The 20249-nt window shown below is 40.1% G+C and overlaps 1 protein-coding gene across 2 annotated transcripts; it reads left to right on the plus strand.

The window, feature by feature from the left end:
* The first annotated feature begins 387 nt into the window (after positions 1–387).
* On the plus strand, positions 388–16550 carry ZBTB34 (zinc finger and BTB domain containing 34). Of its 2 annotated transcripts, XM_062641392.1 has the most exons (3): positions 421–522; positions 8244–8366; positions 9598–16550. In XM_062641392.1, exons 2-3 carry the CDS (start codon positions 8326–8328, stop codon positions 11117–11119), a joined length of 1563 nt encoding a protein of 520 aa, XP_062497376.1. In that variant the 5' UTR covers positions 421–522; positions 8244–8325; the 3' UTR covers positions 11120–16550. The 2 variants fall into 2 exon arrangements, with proteins under 2 accessions (XP_062497377.1, XP_062497376.1); XM_062641393.1 differs by lacking the exon at positions 8244–8366 and having other exon boundaries at positions 388–522.
* The last annotated feature ends 3699 nt before the right edge of the window (positions 16551–20249 follow it).

Raw genomic sequence — 20249 nt, forward strand, 5'->3', positions numbered from 1 at the left:
CCACCAGCATGTGCAGGATGCCAGCCAACGAGTGAGGGGTAAGGGTGGAGGGACACGGGCGAACTCTTTAACTCCTCCCTTGCACTGCCCCGCGCAGGCAGCGGCTCACCGCGGGTGAGGGCCCCTCTCTGCACACACACAGCCGGGTACGCCCGAGCACAGACCCCGCGGGGGGCAGCTCCAGCCGCTCACGGTGATCTCCACCGCTTTCACCTCCTGCCACTGCCCGCTTGTGCTGCGTTTCTGACAGCGCGGCGCCACCCGCAGCGCCGGGAGCGGCTCTGCCCCGCACGGCCTCGCTTGGAGCTTAAGCGCTGCCACGGCCGCACACGGGAGGCCACGGCACGGGCCCGGCCCGGTGCACCGGCAGCTCCGCCCGCCGCACGTCACCAGGAAGCGGAAGCGCTGCCAGCGGAACCAGTTCCGGGTGCGAGGAGCTGCGGGAGCGGGCGGGAAGCGGCGGTGGGAGCGGGCCGGAGCCGGGCCGGGGACCCGCCATGTGAGAGGCGCTGACAGCTCCGGGTGAGCGGCAGGCGGGCCGGCGCGGTGCGGAGGGAGCCTGGCCCGGGGGCCGGCGCGGCGCTCCCGTGCGGGACGAAGCCGTTCTCCGGGGGGAAGGGGGGGTGTGGGTGTCCCGGCGCACTGACAGGCCCCGGAGGGGCGGCGGCTGCGGGACGAGCGGCCGGGACGCGGCGCGGGGCCCGTGTGGGAGCGGTGTCAGCGGCTCCCGCTGGGGCTGCGCTGCTCCCAGCCTCGCCTCGCCTGGAGCCGGCGCCGCGTAACCCGAGTCCGTGTCTCCGGCGCACTCTCGGCTTGTCAGCGGGGCGGGCCGGGGCCGGTGTCCGCTCCGGCCGCTGCTGGTCGGTGGGGGCAGCCCCGGTCCCTGTCAGCGCCCTTCAAAACCCCGGCAAGTGAGCGCAGAGTTGGGTTGATTTTAGAGCGAACCGAAGCCGAGCGTGAGGTTGGAAGAAGCCCGAGCGGTCCGAGAGACACTGATACCGGAGAGCCGGGCTGCCAGAAAGGAGAGGTGGCACAGGATTAGTTGCACCGCAGCTTGGGACAGCTCCCGGCCTGTGGGGTTGGGGTGTGCCGGTGCCTCGTTGCCGGCTCGGTGAGAGCTGCGCAGGGTTGAGCCTGTCAGAAGTAACGGGCTGGGACAGCACCATGAAGCGTGTTTGTCAGAGCTGCTTTACATCTACTGCAGAAAACGTTGCTGATAGCTAGAGAATACAGGTACTTCCTGGATTAAAAGAAACGCTGGTGCCTGACAGCTGTGATCTGAGGAAGAGGGACTGGGTAAAATAAACGAACGAATAGATAGATTAAAATGCATAACAGGAACCAAGTATTACATCAGTAGCACACAATTTATTGCAATAGCTGAAGATACAAAAACCCTCTCCTCTTCCATCTCACTTGAAGTTCTGGGGGGATGTATGTATTTCGAGTCTCATGCTATCAGCTAAAGAGGTTCCTTCCTACTGACAGCGACTTTTGGAAGCCTGCAGCTCAGAGTTGTCAGTGCTCACAAAGTGTGGACAGTAGCTGTTTAGGTTTATATAGCATGTCTCTAATGAAATTGATGCACAAAATAAGTTTGTGATCATCACTTGTAGGGTCTTGTCACATCACTTCTGTAGTAACTTCCAGAGCCAAAATGTAGAGATGATCTGTGCTGAGGTTGCAATTGTTGGGTGAAGCTTTGTTTATGCATCAATAGTTGTTTCATTTCTTACTCTTTTAATCACTTCCATACAGGCAATTGTGAGGAAGACAATTTGAGAATAAGGGACGAAGGTTGGACTTCAGTTTCACAACTGCTGTCTTTGGATATTTGCTCAAATAAGAGGCTCCTGGTTTATTTGTTTTGCTTTGGGTTATTTGTTTTTTTTTCTTTCTATGAAATGCTAAATTTGCACTTCCAATAATTTCCCCTGTTGCACCATGCTAAGCATTGAGCTTAGGTTTGTAGCATTATTATTAGCATGTGTGTGTATATATACACACATAAATCAATTTTTTTAATTTGGTTGTTAAAATCACCCCTTCCTTCAGGTGATTTTCTGTTCATCACATTGCGAATGTTGGCGAGGTAAAAATAAACACTTCTTAGTTGTTGTTAGGCAAAAGGCTGAATTAGTAAAAATCCCCCTGCCCAGAGTGGAGGGGTTTGATGTGCTGCTCACCCCTGCAGGTGATGGGACTGTGTCCTGCCCTGCTCCTTGCCTGGCAGACAGGACTTTTACCCTTGGTTTCACTGTGGATGTTTGGTACTTTTAGAGTTGCCTCTGTGTCTGCAGAAGAGGGATGATGACATTGACTTTCACTGTTATTGTTCTGATACCTACTGATAAAATTGTGCAAGAACAAAGTTTTCTAGTAACTACATTTCGGCCTGTACTGACTGGCTTCAGTTTCTGAGGAAACTGGGGGGTTCCTGCATTTTTATGAGGGAATTTATTGAAGCTTTAAATTGTCCTGTAGTCTCCACTACCGGTTCTGTATTTTAGTCTAAAATACAAGTGAAGCAGACTCATTTCAAAGCTGGCTTCTGATGAATAATAAGACATATGCACCTTTTATTGTATGCTTACGACAGGTAATACACTATTTCAAGTGTTGGCTGAACTGTCTATATTTCCTTTGATTCCAACAGCCCCTTTTTTTTGCTTAGTTCAGACTTTCCCAAAAATAATACACTTTGTGAATCAAAATTATAGTGATTTGCAAATGGTTGACAATTGGAGGAATGGGGATTTGAATCCTGTTTTGTTAAGAAAGGAACTAATTGCTTCCATAGCCATTTATTTTTGAGAGATGTGATCATTTCCACAACTTCTGTATTGCTCTGATACTGGACTACTAGAAAGGTAGCATAGTTCTCATTTAGGTTTTTTTTTTTTTTGGGGGGGGGATGGCTTTTGCATCAGGAATTTACTGTAGACTGTTTAAAATAGTACTGACCATAACAAAAGTGTGGGCAGGGAGTTTATGTAGAAGCACAGGCTTGTGCAAGCTGGTTTTAATCATCCTGGCAGTTTTATTTACCTGTTAGAGGTGAATCTAACAATGATGTGTTGAACTGAGCTGGAAAGGGGTTTCAGATCGCTGGAGGTATAAAAGATGCCATAAAGTGCATTTTATCCTATTGGAGATGCTGCAAACAAAATGAAGTTTCATGCTGCAACAGAAATGTTAACAGAATGTTCTGTTGTGCTGTAGCATCTCTTAGGATCTCCTTACCACCTTTGTTAAGCTTCCATCTGAGTCCATGATTGTCACTTACTTATTCTGAGATATCAAACTTTCATGTCTGTATGTAGCAATCTCTTCGATGTGTCTAAGTTTAAATATATTTGAGTTTAAAAACAAGGAATGCAAATCAACCTAAGCAAAGATTCTTGTTTGATTTATTCTTCTATGGCTGATAATGCTTCTAAAGTTCAGCTTTGTAATGCCCTGAAAACTCTTCTTCACAAAAGAAGAGTATAAATAAGAGTGATTTAGGAGACTGTGTTGTTTGACATGACAAAGATTTGAGCACTAAGTACATACTTATTTAATGTTCCATTTGAGGGAAGCTTTGAAAGAAAATGGATGAAGCTATTACTTTATGTGGTCAGGCAGAGACTTGCAATTTTATCACCAATCTTAAAGCCTATTGCTTTGTGTTTTCTTTGGTTTTAGTTAATAGCCATGTGCTTGTGAATTACTGCTATCAGGTAACATCTAGATGACCAAATTCAGACAGAGTAAGGTTTCAGCAGCTTTTTGCTTGCCAGAATGCTATGACTTAGCTGATAAATAATATGTTAAAGAGCTTTTAAATGTTAGTTCTATGTAGTGCAGTCAAAGTTTAGAAAAATCTAGTTAGTACACAAAGACTTATTATATAGGTCTCTTCCATTAAGCTCCAAGTGTTTCCTTAAGTGCCAAGTGGAAACATTCCCCCAGTCATTCTTTCTGTGGTTGGAAGGAGTTGTTCTAATTTTATATAGATGTCTATGCATGGCTCTGATTTTAGTGCATAAATTGCACTGCGAAGTGTGTCATTAGGTATATTTTCTGTCACCAGGAGGATGCCTCTGGCAGTGTGTTGTACAGAGCATGAAATAGACTGCATGGATGAGCTGGGAATACACAAGGCTCTATTTGTAGTATTCATTGCATGTGTTTCTGGAAAAACCTTTAGTGCAATTGATTTTTAAATCTATAGAAAATAGCAGAATCTGATCACCTCACCTGAGATAAATATAATTTAGTTTCCTTCATGATATTTAAAGGCTGGAGAGTTCTTAAGAAAATGGCTGCTTGAATTTAGGAAGAATTGATGCAAAACCCAATGCTATGTATTTACATAGTACTGCCTATATTGTTGTATTATTGTAAGTATGCTGTAGTTCTGTACAAAATTGTCTCAGTTGTTGGGAGAGTAGCTTGCCTTTTTACATTATTTATTTGTTTGTTTATTAATTCCTGTGATACTAAAATCTGTCTCCTCACTGTAGGGAAGCTGACCATGCTTCAGAGCCAGATTTTCAGCAAGGCAGCAGCGCTGTGTGTCACACTACATTAAGGCCATGCAAGGGCACTCTGCTGTATGTTGGCTTTTCAAAGAGAATATAGTACTTCACTGTTATGAGTATGAACTTGCAAAAGACTGTATGATCAGTTTCTTTCCTGATTTCAAAGATTATTTAAAGAGGACTCTTAGGAATGCCCCGAGACTGTGAAGTATCTGATTGTAGTTTTCATTTGGTACAGCGTTAATTATTGTGGCTGCTGTAATCTGAAAACAGAGGCAAATTTGAAATGCAAATTTAAACAGAAAGGAGTGAGGGTGATGAAGATTTTTTGCCCTAAATCTTCCCTGAGCACAGATAAAAGAGTTATATTCCTAGGTTAAGATTCTCTTGAATACATGTTTGCAATGATGTCTTTTCACAGCTGTTGTAGTAAACACTCAGTGCTCCAAAATGCAAGTGAGGAGTGTAGTGCTTTGTAGAAATGGTTGTTTCTTTCCTTGCTTTTTCTCTGTATACTGAGCAGTAATGCATGGAGTATCCATTCTTGGCGTCATGGAGCACTTTTCTTGCTTTAGTCTTAATTTTTGTTATGATCCTCTTAACTTTTCTATGTATTTCAGTTTTCAGACACAGCTGTGATTTGTAATGTCTGTTTTTTCCCCAAGGAACCCATGTTGCTGAGCTAACTAAAGAAAATGCAGGGGATCTTTTCTCACACCTTTGTGTGAGATCAGATGAGCAGAATTTGTATTACTCACCTGTCCATGATAACAGCAAATCATACATCAGTGGTGAATGAAATTAAACAGGTGCAGACTCAGAAGCAGAAACTAATACGGCATTGGCAGACACACAGCTTCGTGTTGTAGTTATATGATGCTTCCCTGCTGCTACTGTATGATGTCAGTAAAATTAAAATGCTGAGTGTGTTTTGTCACCATCTATTCTTGGATTTTTAAGTGAAACAAGAGCTTTTCTAGAACATGATTTTTAAAGTAAGTTTCTTTTGAAATCTAATGTGAAATGTTAAATGTATCACTCTCATGTTCACAGGTTACTGCAATGAGCACTGTTGTTTGAAGACACAGGGCAGCAATCCACTACTAGTAAATTCATATTATGGTCTATGTTTGCTGTGTCAGACCCTGATGAATAAATGAAATGCAGGCGTGAAGAGAATTGATACGATTCTTTTGGGTGTGACTGGATCATCTCCTACAGAAATAGACAGGAGGCTCAACACTGAGCCCTGCTAAGACTTAGTGAACTTGGTGTCCAGCTCTGGCTGTGCTTTAAAACAAGAAAGCCTTTAGCCAATTTCTTGGATATATAGCATCTATAAAAACCTCAAATACTTTGATCTGCTTGTGCAGGAAGGTTGAGGGAGGACCTGTTCATAGCCCAGTGCCCAGAGGTGGATTTAAATTTCACAGGACTTTAACCTAACTTTGCACTCTGCCGCAGGCAGGGGTGGAAGCTAAAGCAAGACAAAATACATTACTTTTTAACCATGAGAGTACCTGACATTGCTATGACTTATCTTAGTTCTCATTACCCTTCAAATGCTTGAATTTGTGTAATACAAATAAAATTGTCTTCATTCTGAACTTTTGATATGTCCAAAGCTAATTTGTGCTTTAGAGTATCTTTCTGCTACTCTCCTCACCCCAAGAGAAGAGCTTAGGGAGACCTTTCAACTTGGAGGAAGCTGTTAAAAAATTGGAAGAATAAATAAGATCATTCTTCTGTTATTCGTCAGTAAAACACTGCAAGTGGTGCCTGCTCTGGCATGTGTAATGCCGCATTTTTCCTCAGGTCTTGCCTTCCCAAACTGATACAATGAAGTTGGAATACCCCAGCAAAATCACTGTAGTCTCAGCACTGTTCCTGCTGCAGTCCTCCCTGAATGAACCCTGAATGTGGGGTTCACTGGCATCCTTGTCAGTTCCTGGACTGCTTCAACTAGAGATTTCAGAGTCTGGCTGGAAGTGAGGAAAGGGTTTCTCTTCTGGCAAGTGCTGCTGCTGTTCTAAATTCTTGTCATTTTACCCCAGCTTTCTACAGATGTTTTCAAGGTCACAGGAAGGATGCGTCTTTCAAGGAGACTAAGGTGGAAAAGTAGTCAAGTGCATGCTGTAGCTTGTTTGCTTTCTTCTTTCAAGAGCAGATGGGTAGAGAAACTCATGATCCGCTGCTTTTTAGGCTGTTTTCTGGACTTGATCCGTTTGCTTTCAGAGCAATACTGTATATTCCCTTGATCCCTATTTCTGTTTTTTTTTACTGCTTACATTGACAGCCACACTTGCAGACTTTTAGCTCCATCATTTTCCCCACTCACTACCAGGTTTTGTGCTGTTTACTCCTAACATTTTAAGGAAAATGTGCTGCTTCGTTTCCCAAAAGAAAGATTAAACAAATCTGAGAACAAGAATGTCGAGTTACTTGTGGATATGTCTGCCTGTGGACATAATTGGGTGTTCTAGAAGAGTTGTGATATGCAAGGATCACTGTGAATCCCTTTCCTCTTTATGTCCCTCTCTTCCTGCTTCTCTGGGATGTGGTCACAGTCCATTTTCAATGTGTGGCCATGCCTAGAGAACATGAATTCATTTAGAGATACTAAGATGCCATGATCAAAAGAACATTTCTTTTTTTCTCAATGGTAAGGCATAAAATGTCCATTTTCCTTCTACTGAGGTACTTGTCCTTCATTCATTCCTTCTGTCTGGACTGGTGCAAGTGGTGACAATTTGTGTTTTAATATTTTGCGTAGGACTAAGTTGTTCTCCATTTTGCTGAGTAAGAGCCCATAGGGAAGTATGAGGCAAAGAGGAAGGCCACTTTCTGTATATGAAAAGTATATGAATGTACAAGCTTAGTCAAGAGAAACTTAATCAGGAATGTCCTGGTGTCCCATTTGTGCAGAGCTCATAAGCCCCACACCTAAAGGTAGTCACCTGTGTTGGGTTTATATGGAAGCCTGCTGCCCTGTCAGGTGAGCAACAACTTGACAAACATGTATCCTTGACTTCTGAAACTTGTCTTCCCAGTGGCATGGGTGCATCTGGTGGGGACTCGAGCAGTGGCTCCCTGCACCATGTACAGGGATGCTCGGTAGCACAGTTGAGGTTGCTGTTTAACTGCACCTCTGTTAGGCTGGGGTTTGTTTGTTGTAATGTTTGATTTCTGACCTGTGTCTGACTTGCATCAGCTCGCGAGCTCTGAATCATTTTGTGGCTTTGTTGCTCTGCCAGAGGTATTTTTGTATAGATAGCTGTGATTATACCTCTTCTGCTAACCACCTTCTAGTCCTTATTTCCCTCAGCAGAGCACATAAAGCATCTTTTGTCCTGCTTTCACGTAACAACTGTAAAAACTCAAATGATGTCTGGTTTACCCATTTTAATCTCTGACCCACTGGTATCTTACAGAACATGTTCAGCAACTCTGACAACCTGATTTTGAATGCTCTATGAGAGCTTTAGGCTGTTTCTAAGTCAGACATAATGTTAAGTCAGGAAGCTGGCTGTCTTGTTGCTCTGCTGAAAAGAGGTTCCATTTGTAGAGAGTATGAATGTTAGTTTTAAGTGACAGTCAGCTGATACAGCTTCAGCTCTTCCTTGTAGGCTTTTTACCATATTCATATCCATTGATTTTGTTTTTAGAGTGTCTGAATTTTCATCATTTGATTTAAATTGTTCATATGTCCCATTACAGCATGTAACATAAGACATAAATAGAAAAAAATATCCACTAGTATGTTGTGATACATTGGACATGCTTCCTGCGTCAGAAGTCAATGGATGATGTTGAGATCTCTTTATGCAGTTGGAAAAACAGGTATGATGGCAATATTATGTGTTTAGACTTCTGCATTAGTAAGAATGAGAATAGCAGTAAAAGCCTGAAGATTTTTGGGGCACTGGATTAGGGGCCCAGTCTTGGAAATGTAGGGTGGTGTCTGCTACAGTGAGACACACTCAGGGGGACAAGCATGTGTGTCCTTTTTGTGATAATACTCCATGAAAAATCAGTAACATCCTTTAGATCTTGTTTTGAAATGTAAACATCTCCCTACAGCCTATGGGAACATCCTTTCCCAGTGTATCAGGCAAGTTGGAGTACCCATGGCTTCTGAGTTAGGTTAGAGTTCAAATGTCAGATGATTGTAGCTGAGAAATCGCTTTGTATCAGATGAGCTTCAACATTCACATCATGGTTGGTCTAAAAAAATCACAAAAGGAGATTTAAAAAGTTTGAGAGTCCCTGGGTGGCTCCAGTGCTTTCCCTTCAAACGCTGCCTTGCAGATTGACCCAAATTCAGTATTATCTGGAAACCTCTGACACACTGGGTAAATAGTTCGGAACTGAGTCCACACTTAAATGTTTCCTTTTACCGGGATTTCCTTGGTTTGTGATGTGTGTATTGAAAGATTGATTTTTACTTTTTTTAAGTAATTGTGCAGTTTAATTTCTAAGGAGGTAAATGTTTAAACAGAAATGTCCCTGTGCAGTGTATTCATCTTCTCTGAGATAACCCTGACATATCTAGACTTAAATGTTTTTAAAACACATTTGTGTGTGTGCGTGCACACACACATCCCTCTCGCTTTTCTTTAGCAGGTTTTTCAAACCTCATAAAGTACCTTCCAAAGATCATTCTTGGGCAATTTAACAATGCAAGTATCAATGTAGTATCTGACTTGAACACCTCCTAAAGCTTCTGAAGTTTTTAACTTGCCTAGAGTTAAATCACTTGCCTAGAATTAAATCAGAGTGAAATTACAGAGTTCCTTTGAGGACATAGACTGTCCCAGGGAGCCTGGGATGGATTATGAGCATTGAATTGTGAATGTTGCAGAGGAATAATTCAAATTATAGAAATACAAGAAATGGGTAGATTAAGACTTACTTTTTGTATTATAACAAGTGTTTATACCAACTGTTTTGTTGTAATGCACCTTAAAGAGATCAATGTGGTGATTTAACTTCAAAATGTGCAAGCATTTATTTTTTAAATGGAAAACTCTGCATTCATTCTCAGCTGCAAATCTTCTCATTTTTCTTTCAGATTACTCTTTACATCAGTAGAAATGGACAGCAGCAGTTTCATTCAGTTTGATGTGCCCGAGTACAGCAACACTGTTCTGAGCCAGTTAAACGAGCTCCGCCTGCAAGGGAAGCTATGTGACATAATTGTGCATATTCAGGGTCAGCCATTTCGAGCCCATAAAGCTGTCTTAGCTGCTAGTTCTCCATATTTCCGTGACCATTCAGCGCTGAGCACCATGAGTGGCTTATCAATATCAGTTATTAAAAACCCCAATGTTTTTGAACAGTTGCTTTCTTTTTGTTACACTGGAAGGATGTCCTTACAGCTGAAGGATGTTGTTAGTTTTCTAACTGCAGCTAGCTTTCTACAGATGCAGTGCGTCATTGATAAATGCACACAGATACTGGAGAGTATTCATTCGAAGATCAGTGTCGGTGATGTTGACTCTGTCACTGTTGGTGCTGAAGAAAATCCTGAAAATCGCAATGGAGTTAAGGACAGCAGCTACTTTGCCAATCCCATTGAGATATCTCCCCCCTATTGCTCTCAGGTGCGACAGTCAACAGCAGGCAGCGATCTTCGGATGGAAACTGCTCCAGGCAAAACTCTACGTAGTCGTCTGCAAGAAGAAGGGCATTCAGATCGAGGAAGCAGTGGGAGTATCTCTGAATATGAGATTCAGATTGAAGGTGATCATGAGCAAGGAGACCTGATAGTAAGGGAAAGTCAGATTGCAGAGGTGAAAGTTAAAATGGAGAAGTCTGACAGGCCAAGCTGCTCTGATAGCTCTTCGCTTGGTGATGATGGATATCATACTGAAATGGTGGATGGAGAGCAAGTGGTAGCCGTAAATGTTGGTTCCTATGGGTCTGTCTTACAACATGTTTATTCGTTTTCCCATGCCTCATCACAGGCTACAGGTATGTCGGAAACCTTTGGAAGCCTGAGCAATACGAGTCCTTCCAGGTCAATGCTAAGCTGTTTCAGAGGGGGTCGCGCACGCCAGAAACGGGTATCCGCTGGTCACTTGCACAGTGATGTTCAGGGCTTGGTGCAAGGGGCTGACAGTGAATCCATGGTGAGTAACCCAGGATATGAAAACAGTCCACGGGAAAGAAACGCAAGAGGTCATTGGTACCCATACAATGAGAGGCTGATCTGTATCTACTGTGGAAAGTCTTTCAACCAGAAAGGGAGCCTTGATCGACACATGCGATTGCACATGGGAATCACTCCTTTCGTGTGCAAGTTCTGTGGGAAGAAATACACCCGCAAGGACCAACTTGAGTATCATATTCGTGGTCACACAGATGACAAGCCCTTTCGCTGTGAGATCTGTGGAAAATGTTTTCCTTTCCAGGGTACACTCAACCAGCACTTGCGAAAAAATCACCCTGGAGTAACAGAAGTAAGAACCAGGGTAGAGTCTCCGGACAGAACAGAAGCATTTGCAGAACAGAAAGTAGATAATGATGCTTCAGCTTCTGAAGCTATGGATTCTAGTATGGAAATTCATGCAATGTCTAACGCATCTGATTAAAATACTACATTCTTAGTGCAACACGGACAAGCACATTACTAATGTATTTTTAAAATATTATTATTTTAGTAATCTTCAGTACAAGTATAACAGCTGTTTAATTTTCCTGACCTTCTGGAAATCAGTTTGAAATGGTTTCTGAAGAAGACTACATAAGTATTCTTTGTTTTTGAAGGAGGCTGGGTTGGTTGTTGTTTTGTTGGGGGGGGGGGGGTGTTTTGTTCTGTTTTACTTTTGAAGATGCTCAAAATCTAAAAGACAGTGTGCTGGGGAAAGCATAGAAAGAGTCTGCTGAAGTGTCCCTACTGGTTGATCTGGCAAGACACAAATTCCAGTGGAGAAAGATATTAGAAAAAGATTGGCAGCTCTGCTGGATACACCAGGAAGCTGTAATCTTCCCTTGTTTTCTTTCTGAAGCCCTGTTGCTGGTAATGAGTTACACAGCAGTGGGGGGAGAGAGTATTACAGCTTTGGTTCGTTCCGTGTGTCAGGATGAAATCTGTTTGCTTTTGCTAACTGTTTTTGGTAGTTAGTCTGTTTATATATATAAATTTGCTTTATATATATAAAATGCTTTCACTTTTCCTATTCTGGTTGAGGTGAATGTAAAAGTATGTCAAGGTTTATACCATGTACCACTCTTACAACTGCTAGGTCTCCTCTCTGCTTAGGATTTAGAACGTCAGACTTTGGGAGGATGGTTTTGGTTTTAAAAGAATGTTGTTTGGTTTTCATTTTATTCAACTATTACTTTGTGTGCAAAAGTGAGCAAAGCGAATTACCTTGGTTTAATAGCTTTGCTTTATAACATATATAAACCAAATGCCATAAATCTATTAAATTATGGTTAAATTGTTGAGGGGTTATGTTAGTTGTCTAGAATGCAAGCTGGACAACCTGTGGTGCTGACCTTTTTATATATATAGAGATAGATATATCTATATATATATATATCTTAAAAAGAAATATTAGCAAACCTAAAAGTAGCATTGTGGTTTTAAATATGTTTTTACTGGCCTCAGAATCTACCTTCATTTCGTACTGTAGAACCATACCAGGTAACTCAATTTAACTTCATCACTCTTTGTGGTTGGTTAAAACCTGAGAGCGATGTTGTTAACTACAGTATTTCCAAGCAGTGTTTTAATAGGTCTCTTCAAAGAGAGCTGTTTTCAGGTGCACATTGACTTCCTACTTAAAGCTCCAAGTGATGTGTCAGCACTTGGAATTTGTACTTTTTTTTTGTATAAAAAATACGCTACGGGAATTTCAAGCAATATGTCTGTTATTTCATGTGTGAGTATTACAGAGTTGCTATGGCTTCCCTACTATTTTCCGTGGTTGTTTTCTGCATAAAGGAACTACCAACAACTTTTAATATACTCTAAATCTTTTTTGTTTCACCAAATGTGTTTTATTAATATGGTGCTAACTTTGTCATTTAGGTCAGTATAATATATAAAATGTGAAGCATAATGGTAACAGTTAAACAAAAGAAAAAAATAAAAAAAGGAAAAAAAAATACACAAACCCACCACCAAACCAACCAGAAAATCCCCACCCCAAACGAGCCCCAACAAAAAAAAAACAGTAATAGCCTAAGAGACCTCAAAAGCATGAACTGGCAACACTACTGTATAAAATTCTACCTGATGAACAGAATTAATCACGTGCTTCTTTAAAATACAGGTTTTGTATAATTGGGCCTTAATGTTTGTTTAGCAAATACTGAAAATCCATCTGTGAACACGCTGTTTAACTCCTGAAATTCAGAAAAGCAAAGCTCATTCCTAAATCACAGGAAAGCAAAAAGGTATGTTTGCTACCTTGTCAAGCTTTTCTGGCTCCTGTGAAGTTGGGGCATATTTGTGCAGTAGCTTTATTAAATACACTAGTTCCTAATATTGTGACAGTCTGCGATAAGGATTCATTTCACTCAATACAGATTTACAGTCTAAGCCCCACCTGCTCCACTGGAGCAGTTAATTTGAGCACAGGATTTGCCTCTTTTGTCCTAAAATCTGCCTCACTACAGAGGCAGAGGGTGGGGAGATGTTTCTGTCTTTGAAGCAACAGTAGAACTTTTGTTTCCAGTAAGGGAAAATCTATGTTTGTGTCTAGGGAAGGTAGTCTATGTGTTTACCCACTTAAAAACAAGTTGGTGTTTCTGATACTGTTTTTTTTCCTGAATGTTTGTTTTAAGTAATTAAATGCAAAAACAAAAAAAAAAATAAAAAAATGTGTTTTGACAAATGAAGTTTGAGACATGCAAAATCCAAGAAATGTACAGTTATTCTTCACCCTTTATCTTGGACCTGTGCTGTGGTGCCTTTGGTGTGACCTTTTTCCATGGAAGTATGAGTTGAGGATAGCAGGATGTGGGTACTAATTTTATATTTCTTGAATTTCTCCATGTCACAATCTGAACATTATTTAAATCTAGTTCTTTGTATTTGTAAATGTATTAAAATGGTTTGAGTTTACCAAAGAGTGACTTATCCAAAATTGTCTCTGACAAAAAACAAACAAACAAAAAACCAACATCACTTTGATTGTACAGGTTCAGGTTCAAAACATTGTAACAGGACTGTTAAGGGGCAGGAAATGTTCACTTTTTCTACAAACTCATGATTCAGCAGTGCAAGTTCTGCTTGCTCCTGTTCTTGTGGATGCGCCATTTACCCTTTCCACTGCTAGCAGTGTTAATAATTATCAAGCCATAACACAGTACTGTAAAGTTCAGCAGTGCTTCAAAGGATGCATACGTAGGTGAGCATAAAACATCATCCAGCATTTACATTGACACTTACCAAGTGTGTAACTCTGGTAGAAAACGAACTTCAAACCTGGCAACATCAATTAAATTGTGCCTTGTCACATAGTGGTATGCCAGGATGAACATTGTCATGGAACATGAAGCATTATGTGATTGAAGTTCATTTCACAAGTCCACTAAAACAGAGTATGCTGTGTTATTTTAAGCGAATGATGGAAGTACTGTACAGTGTCATGTGTCTGTACAGTTTTAAGTTAGCACAGAGCTGTTACACATTTCATTTACAATAAATGCAGAAGTCAAAAAAATACGTGAAGAAATATTTGACAGCAAAATAAATCATTAAATTATATAGGCTGGTTCATAATTGAGTCTCTTCTTAATCTACCTTTTTAATTATAGAAAAATGTGAAAACAGTGACAGTGTCCTTTCCTCTAGATGTTTAACCTATTATGACAAACTGTGAAAATAAAGGATTTTATACCTTTGCTAATGTTTGTGGTTTTAAACAGCTATTTTAGTTTTCTTGAATCAGTTATCTTCCATATTGTTTCTTTTAAACTTGTAAATACATTTAGAAAACAGCTTTGTAAATACAGTATATTAAAAGTTCAGTTTGGTCACTAAGGCCTCAAGATTGGCTCAGCTATTTTAGTGTGAAACCTTTCAACAGCATAAAGGATACTGTCAGTTCACTGTTCAGCAGAATATACTGTAGGCCTAAATTGATAGTTTTTAATGCAGTCTTCCCAAGCATAAATTCATGTTTTATGCTGAAGCCTTTGGTTTACTTTCAGACAAAACAATGAGGCCTCTTAATATGTTTATGGGAAGAACAGCAGAAATAAAATCAAGGGCTGGGAAAAGATCGAATGAGCTTTACCTTTAAATATATATATATCTTATTTGAATTTTTGTATTAGTTTACTGTGATTCTTTTATTGTCATTTTTCTAAAGAGGTTTCACATGAAACCATTGAAAGGGACTCAAATATGCAACACCTAATCTATTTTCCAAGGGAATTTTTCCCTTGAATGGTGCTTTTTGACTGGTCAGGGTTATTTATTAAATTTTATATTTGAAAGTATTTCGGGAATTATGTAAATTCTTTATATGAATCTGTTTATTTCATGAATTGTAAATTTCATAATACTCAGCGATTGAATCAGAAGTTTAGTAAAGTCATTCAAAATGTTCAAAGTTTATATAATCTGTGTGCATTTTACATGTATTTTAACAAGTGCCAGGATAGTTGTATTTAATATTGTAGATATAAAACTACTTGCACATCCCTTTGACAGCATTAACTTATGAGAGTTTACATTTTTTAAAAGAAATGCTAAACAAACAAGAAAGCCTGAGAGCCGTGTCCTGTGTTTCTTCAGGAGGTGTGAAGCTGAGTGTCAGGAACAGAGCAGGTTCACTTCTAGTTCATGAAACTCCTGCTCTGGTGGCTACAAGAAACTGCTGTCTTCTCCCATTCGTATATACACTATGAAGTCAGCCTCTGGGCTTGTATTGCAAGCCTCTGGTTATGTATCTGGTTAGAGGTAGAGCTCTTGCACGATTTAACAGTGTTTGTTTCTGACTGAAAAATGGTATTTTTAAATAACTTTTATTTGTATGGTTGTTTTTCATGAGAAATAATTGAACAGTTTGAATGACTTGACTTGGTGTCATTATCTTGCAATATAAACCGGTAACCTCACAACTCCACACTTCATCACCATATGAAGTAAATGAAGCTAGCTAAGCTGATGCTGTAACAATAAATAACTTGCCATTAAGGATTATTTTATAGCATGAATTTTAAAATATTTATTCAAATGATATTTTACTCTTGTATTCACTTTGGTTTTAGATTTGTGACATGAATATTTCAGTGCTGCTTTATTTTGTTCTGATGAATTTGTTTCTTGCTTGTAAATTGCCTTTTTTATGGTATAAAGTCAATGGGAATTGCTGTTTGTAAATTAAAATGCTTCTAGAGCAAATCTGTGGTGTCAGTGTCTACATTTAGGTATTTAATTACTAAGGAACTTGCATTTCCTGAAGTGTTATAAGAAGCTGTGGTTTAATACTCATGTACCAACAAGTAATCACAACTCCTGAGAGACAAACTCCTCCTGAAGTTTCTCCTTTTTGCCAGCATTGCTGGTTTAGTCCTGAACAGATGGAGTGTTGTGCTCCAAACCCTTGTCCAGCTCTCAGAGCAAAACAAAACCCTGCCTGGGTGATGGCAGTCTGCCTTGCACTGAGCCAAAGGCAAGTCACTTGGGCTGGGGGTCATGTTTCTTTTTGACAGCAGCATTTGCATTTTATGTTATGCCATATGTAAGAGTAGAGCTAATTCTGTCCTCAGCAAGCATAAGGGTACAGCTCCTCCTAGCCCACGATCCTGAACTGAAGCTACTTTCAACTGATAGCCCAGCCTTAACTTGCTTCATGGCAGCTGGCTGTTGACAGCTCTTTAAGTGCCTTTGTAACAAGCAGTTTCTTGGAGGAGTTAATATATCCTCAACCAAGTTGTATACTACCAGTGATTTGCTGAGACAGTCTGTCTCCTTCCTGGGACAACTGGAATTTTGCAGAAAGAATTTTTGCTTTATATTCATGAAAACACAGCTGATACTATTAAATCTGGTTAAAATTTACCATCACCATTGCCAGTATTTTATTGTGAGAGATGTATGCCAGCAAAGACTTTTGTTCTCTAATAAAGCTGAATTAAATTTAAATAGGTTTTAATCTCATGTGGTGGCAAAGGGTGTGTTTGTCTAATGCTAATGCAGCTGAAGGATGTAGCTATCTTTACTGGCCTTGGGGTTTTGGGGGGTGGGAGGTTGGTTGATATGGACAGACTGAGGAAGATAAACCATTTCAGCAAAACATCTGCTCAAATCCCCTTGCTTATATGGACTGAAAACGTGACGTAGAATGGGGTAAAGAAGACATGACTGCTAGGAGAGGAATAAATGTAATGTTGCTTTGACTGGGAGAGCAGGGAAACAGAATATAATGCTGCTTCTTGCATTCCCCTCCTTATCTGGTTTGGTTTGTTTTGCTTGAGCTGGTAGAATTGTTCCATCTTGTCAGGCAGCCATCCAAGTTAGAAATCAGATGCAGCAAGGTTGTGTCCATGGAACTCGACACAGCTTTTAGAGCCAAGATGCTCACCAGTTCTGTCAGGAAATACTTGCTGTGTTTCCTTCATGATAGGTTTCTGTCCACAAAGCAGCCATACAGGCAGCTTTAGCTCTTTCCTGTGCAGACTTGTGAGTTGGGAACCATGTGAGCTGACATGATCGTCCACAACTGCATTATATATGTCACAGACTTGTTTACAGCCGATAGTTCCCAAAGGGAATGTGGCACAGATATCACAAAACACTGGGCACCTTGTGGAAATCGCTTTAGCTTGCAAGTGTACAGAAGGGGCTGCACCACAGCATCACTCACATGCCCCAGTAGCTTGTGGTTATTGCTGTTTGAAGGCAAGTGGAAAGTTTCCTCCTTGCTATGGCTGACTGGCTTTAGTCAAGCAAAACAAACATGCTGGATTTTGTTTGTGCTATGCAAGTGCAATCTAAGTTACGGAGTTCCAGATAAATTTACCCTTTAGACCAGATACTGTTCGTAAGGACACTAAACTTTTTGGGAGTGATGGGGGAAGGGCAAGTTTCTAAGAATTTCTTTCACATAGAATCTGGAGAGAGGCTTCTGATAAAGGTCTGTAGTGACAGGACAAGAAGGAACAGCTTTAAATTGACATATTGAGATGAGATCTTAGGCAGAAGTTCTTCCCTGTGAGGGTGGTGAGGCGCTGGCGCACACTGCCCAGAGAAACTGTGGCAGCCCCATCCCTGGCAGTGTACAAAGTCAGGTTGGACAGGGCTTGGAGCAACCTGGCATTAGAGAAATGCCCTTGACCAAACAAATGCCCATACTTCTATGAAGAATGATTTTTTTGAGGCAGTTTTGCAAGGCTGATGGATAATTCATCAGTAAAAGGCAGTGTCAGGGGCAATACTAAGGTGCTTGTTTGAAAACATAGTAAGCAGGTAAAGGACAGTGACTCTATCTAGATATAAGTGAAATGTGATGGTAAGAAAATAGATATATTGAGAATTAATGGAAAAGCCCTTAAAAATGAAGATACACAACTGCTTTTGGAAGAAAAAACTTGTGAAAACAATTAAGGGATATGACCAAAGCAACACGATTAGATAACTGGAGGTTTAATGTGTCAAAACTTGTCAAGCTAATCAAAGCTGAAGTGATGATGTTACAATCAAATTTCACACAGTGTAAAGCACAGTGTCTGGTCAAGAGTCATTCATAATGCATCAGAAGACTTCACAGTATTTGAATAGTCTCTTAAGATTGATTTCTCTCCTTCTATAGAGAGAAGTCCTCTGATACAAGACATGGAGTTCCCCTGGGCTCAGATACAAGATGACACAAGTCAACTGCCTGTGTAAAATGGCTCGTAGCTTCAAAGGACCCCTTCTTTGTCCATGTTGTCCACACAAAGATGTGGAAATAAGAGAAACTGTGGTGGTGTACATTATTTTAAGATTTATAAGATGTCTCTAGACTACCAGAATAATTCTGATATTCTTTGCACTTAGCACTTAGAAATTTTTCAGGTTTTTCTTTAACTCCCTTTTTGTCTAGTGAACTTTTTTCAATGTATTTTTACTGCACAGAAATCAGATTTCATCTAGTTCTATCTAGAGATACCCCACTGACCTTGGGTAGTTCATATTTGTTTAAAGTTGCAATCCATGGCAATAATTACAGTACCATAGTACAGTATGTGTGGTTAAACTTCAACTTTTCTGCTTGTTTAGAGTTTGTCCCTAATAAGTTGGAAAATATTTTAGGCTACTTCAGCACAGATAGCCAATAAGAGAATTGTATTGGCTTAAACTAAAGTAACTTATTTCCAAAACACGAAATTTGGTAAAGCTTGAAAATGTTTTTCTCTAAATCAGCTTCAAGCAATGCTGACAGACAAATGCACACAGAAAAAAAGTTTGGTTGTTGAAACTGATAGTTTATAATCTTAAATAACAAACAAGTTCTTGATCTACTTTCATTTGGTTCATTTTTCCTCCTATTGTATTGTGCATGGATTCAGGAGAAAATTAAAAGAAAATTCAATCAAATGTCAGTTGAACTATAGACAGAAACACTGTATTAAAATCTTGGGAAATTACCTGGCTAATGGCATTGTCCAAAGTGACATTATGTGGCTGGGTACTTTGCCAACCCTTTCAAATAACTCAGGTCAGTACAACCCTAAATCTTGCCTATGCATTTTTTTCCACCAGAGGGTGCTGGCCAGTTTTTGAAAGTATAAATTACGTAGGGACCATTTAAGGTGCGGCACGGAGGAGAAACCTGAAACAGGAACTAAAAAAAAGTTTCCAACCTTTGTTTATTATAGTACCCTCAACAGGAGCAGCTGCCAAGTAACCCCATTCTTAGCAGGGCAGTGTTTATATCCAGGATTTCAGAGGATGTCCTGCTGTAATGCACAAGACCTATTTAGGCAGTGGCAGTAGACATCATCACTTTGCAGTACTTTAAGCATCAGTTTGGAATCTCATAATTATTAGGATAGGAAGTAACTACCTTTCAAATTGTTTTTTTCTGAATCCTTTAGAAATACCAGTAGCTATATATATATATAATTATTATAATATATGTAATGACATATATATTATTATTGTTATTTTAAGAGGACTGTAGCCCATGAACTCTTATTTTAATGTCCTGGCATTATGATATAGGACAGAGTGGAAAACATTTTCCCAGACAATCTTGTACTCTTTCTCTAGTGGGAGCTGATGCTGGAAGTTTTAGAGGAAAGCTCATGTAGCTTAGTAGTACCAACAGGATAAACTCTGCATATGCCTATGAACTGACTGGAGATTCATATGAAATTAGTTTAAATTCTTCAGCCATTCTGGAGGTATAGTGTGTAGGGAAAATACCTTTCCATATAGTGCATTTGGTTTTGATGTGGATATTGGAGTTGTGAGCATCAGTATTCACAAGCAGATTCCAAATCTATATTTATTTCTATAGTATATTTTCAAATAGAATCTTTCTGCTTTGGAAAGAAAGCTCACATGTTTAATTGGGATGTCTGAAGGTGTTTAAACTTCTCTGGACTTGACAGTCATTGAAGTAACTAGTTACTAGTTACTCCTAGTCTCCTTTAGTAACTGGGATATTGGAGAAAGACCTGGTTTCAGCTGTAACAGTTATTTTTTTCTCCTTCGTATTTGCTGGTGCAGTGCTGTTTTGGCTTTAGTCTGAGAACAGTGCTGATAACACAGCA

Source organism: Pezoporus occidentalis, unplaced genomic scaffold (assembly GCF_034315485.1).
Source record: "Pezoporus occidentalis ecotype Australia unplaced genomic scaffold, CSIRO_AGI_Poc_V1 ctg68, whole genome shotgun sequence".
NCBI lineage: Eukaryota > Metazoa > Chordata > Aves > Psittaciformes > Psittacidae > Pezoporus > Pezoporus occidentalis.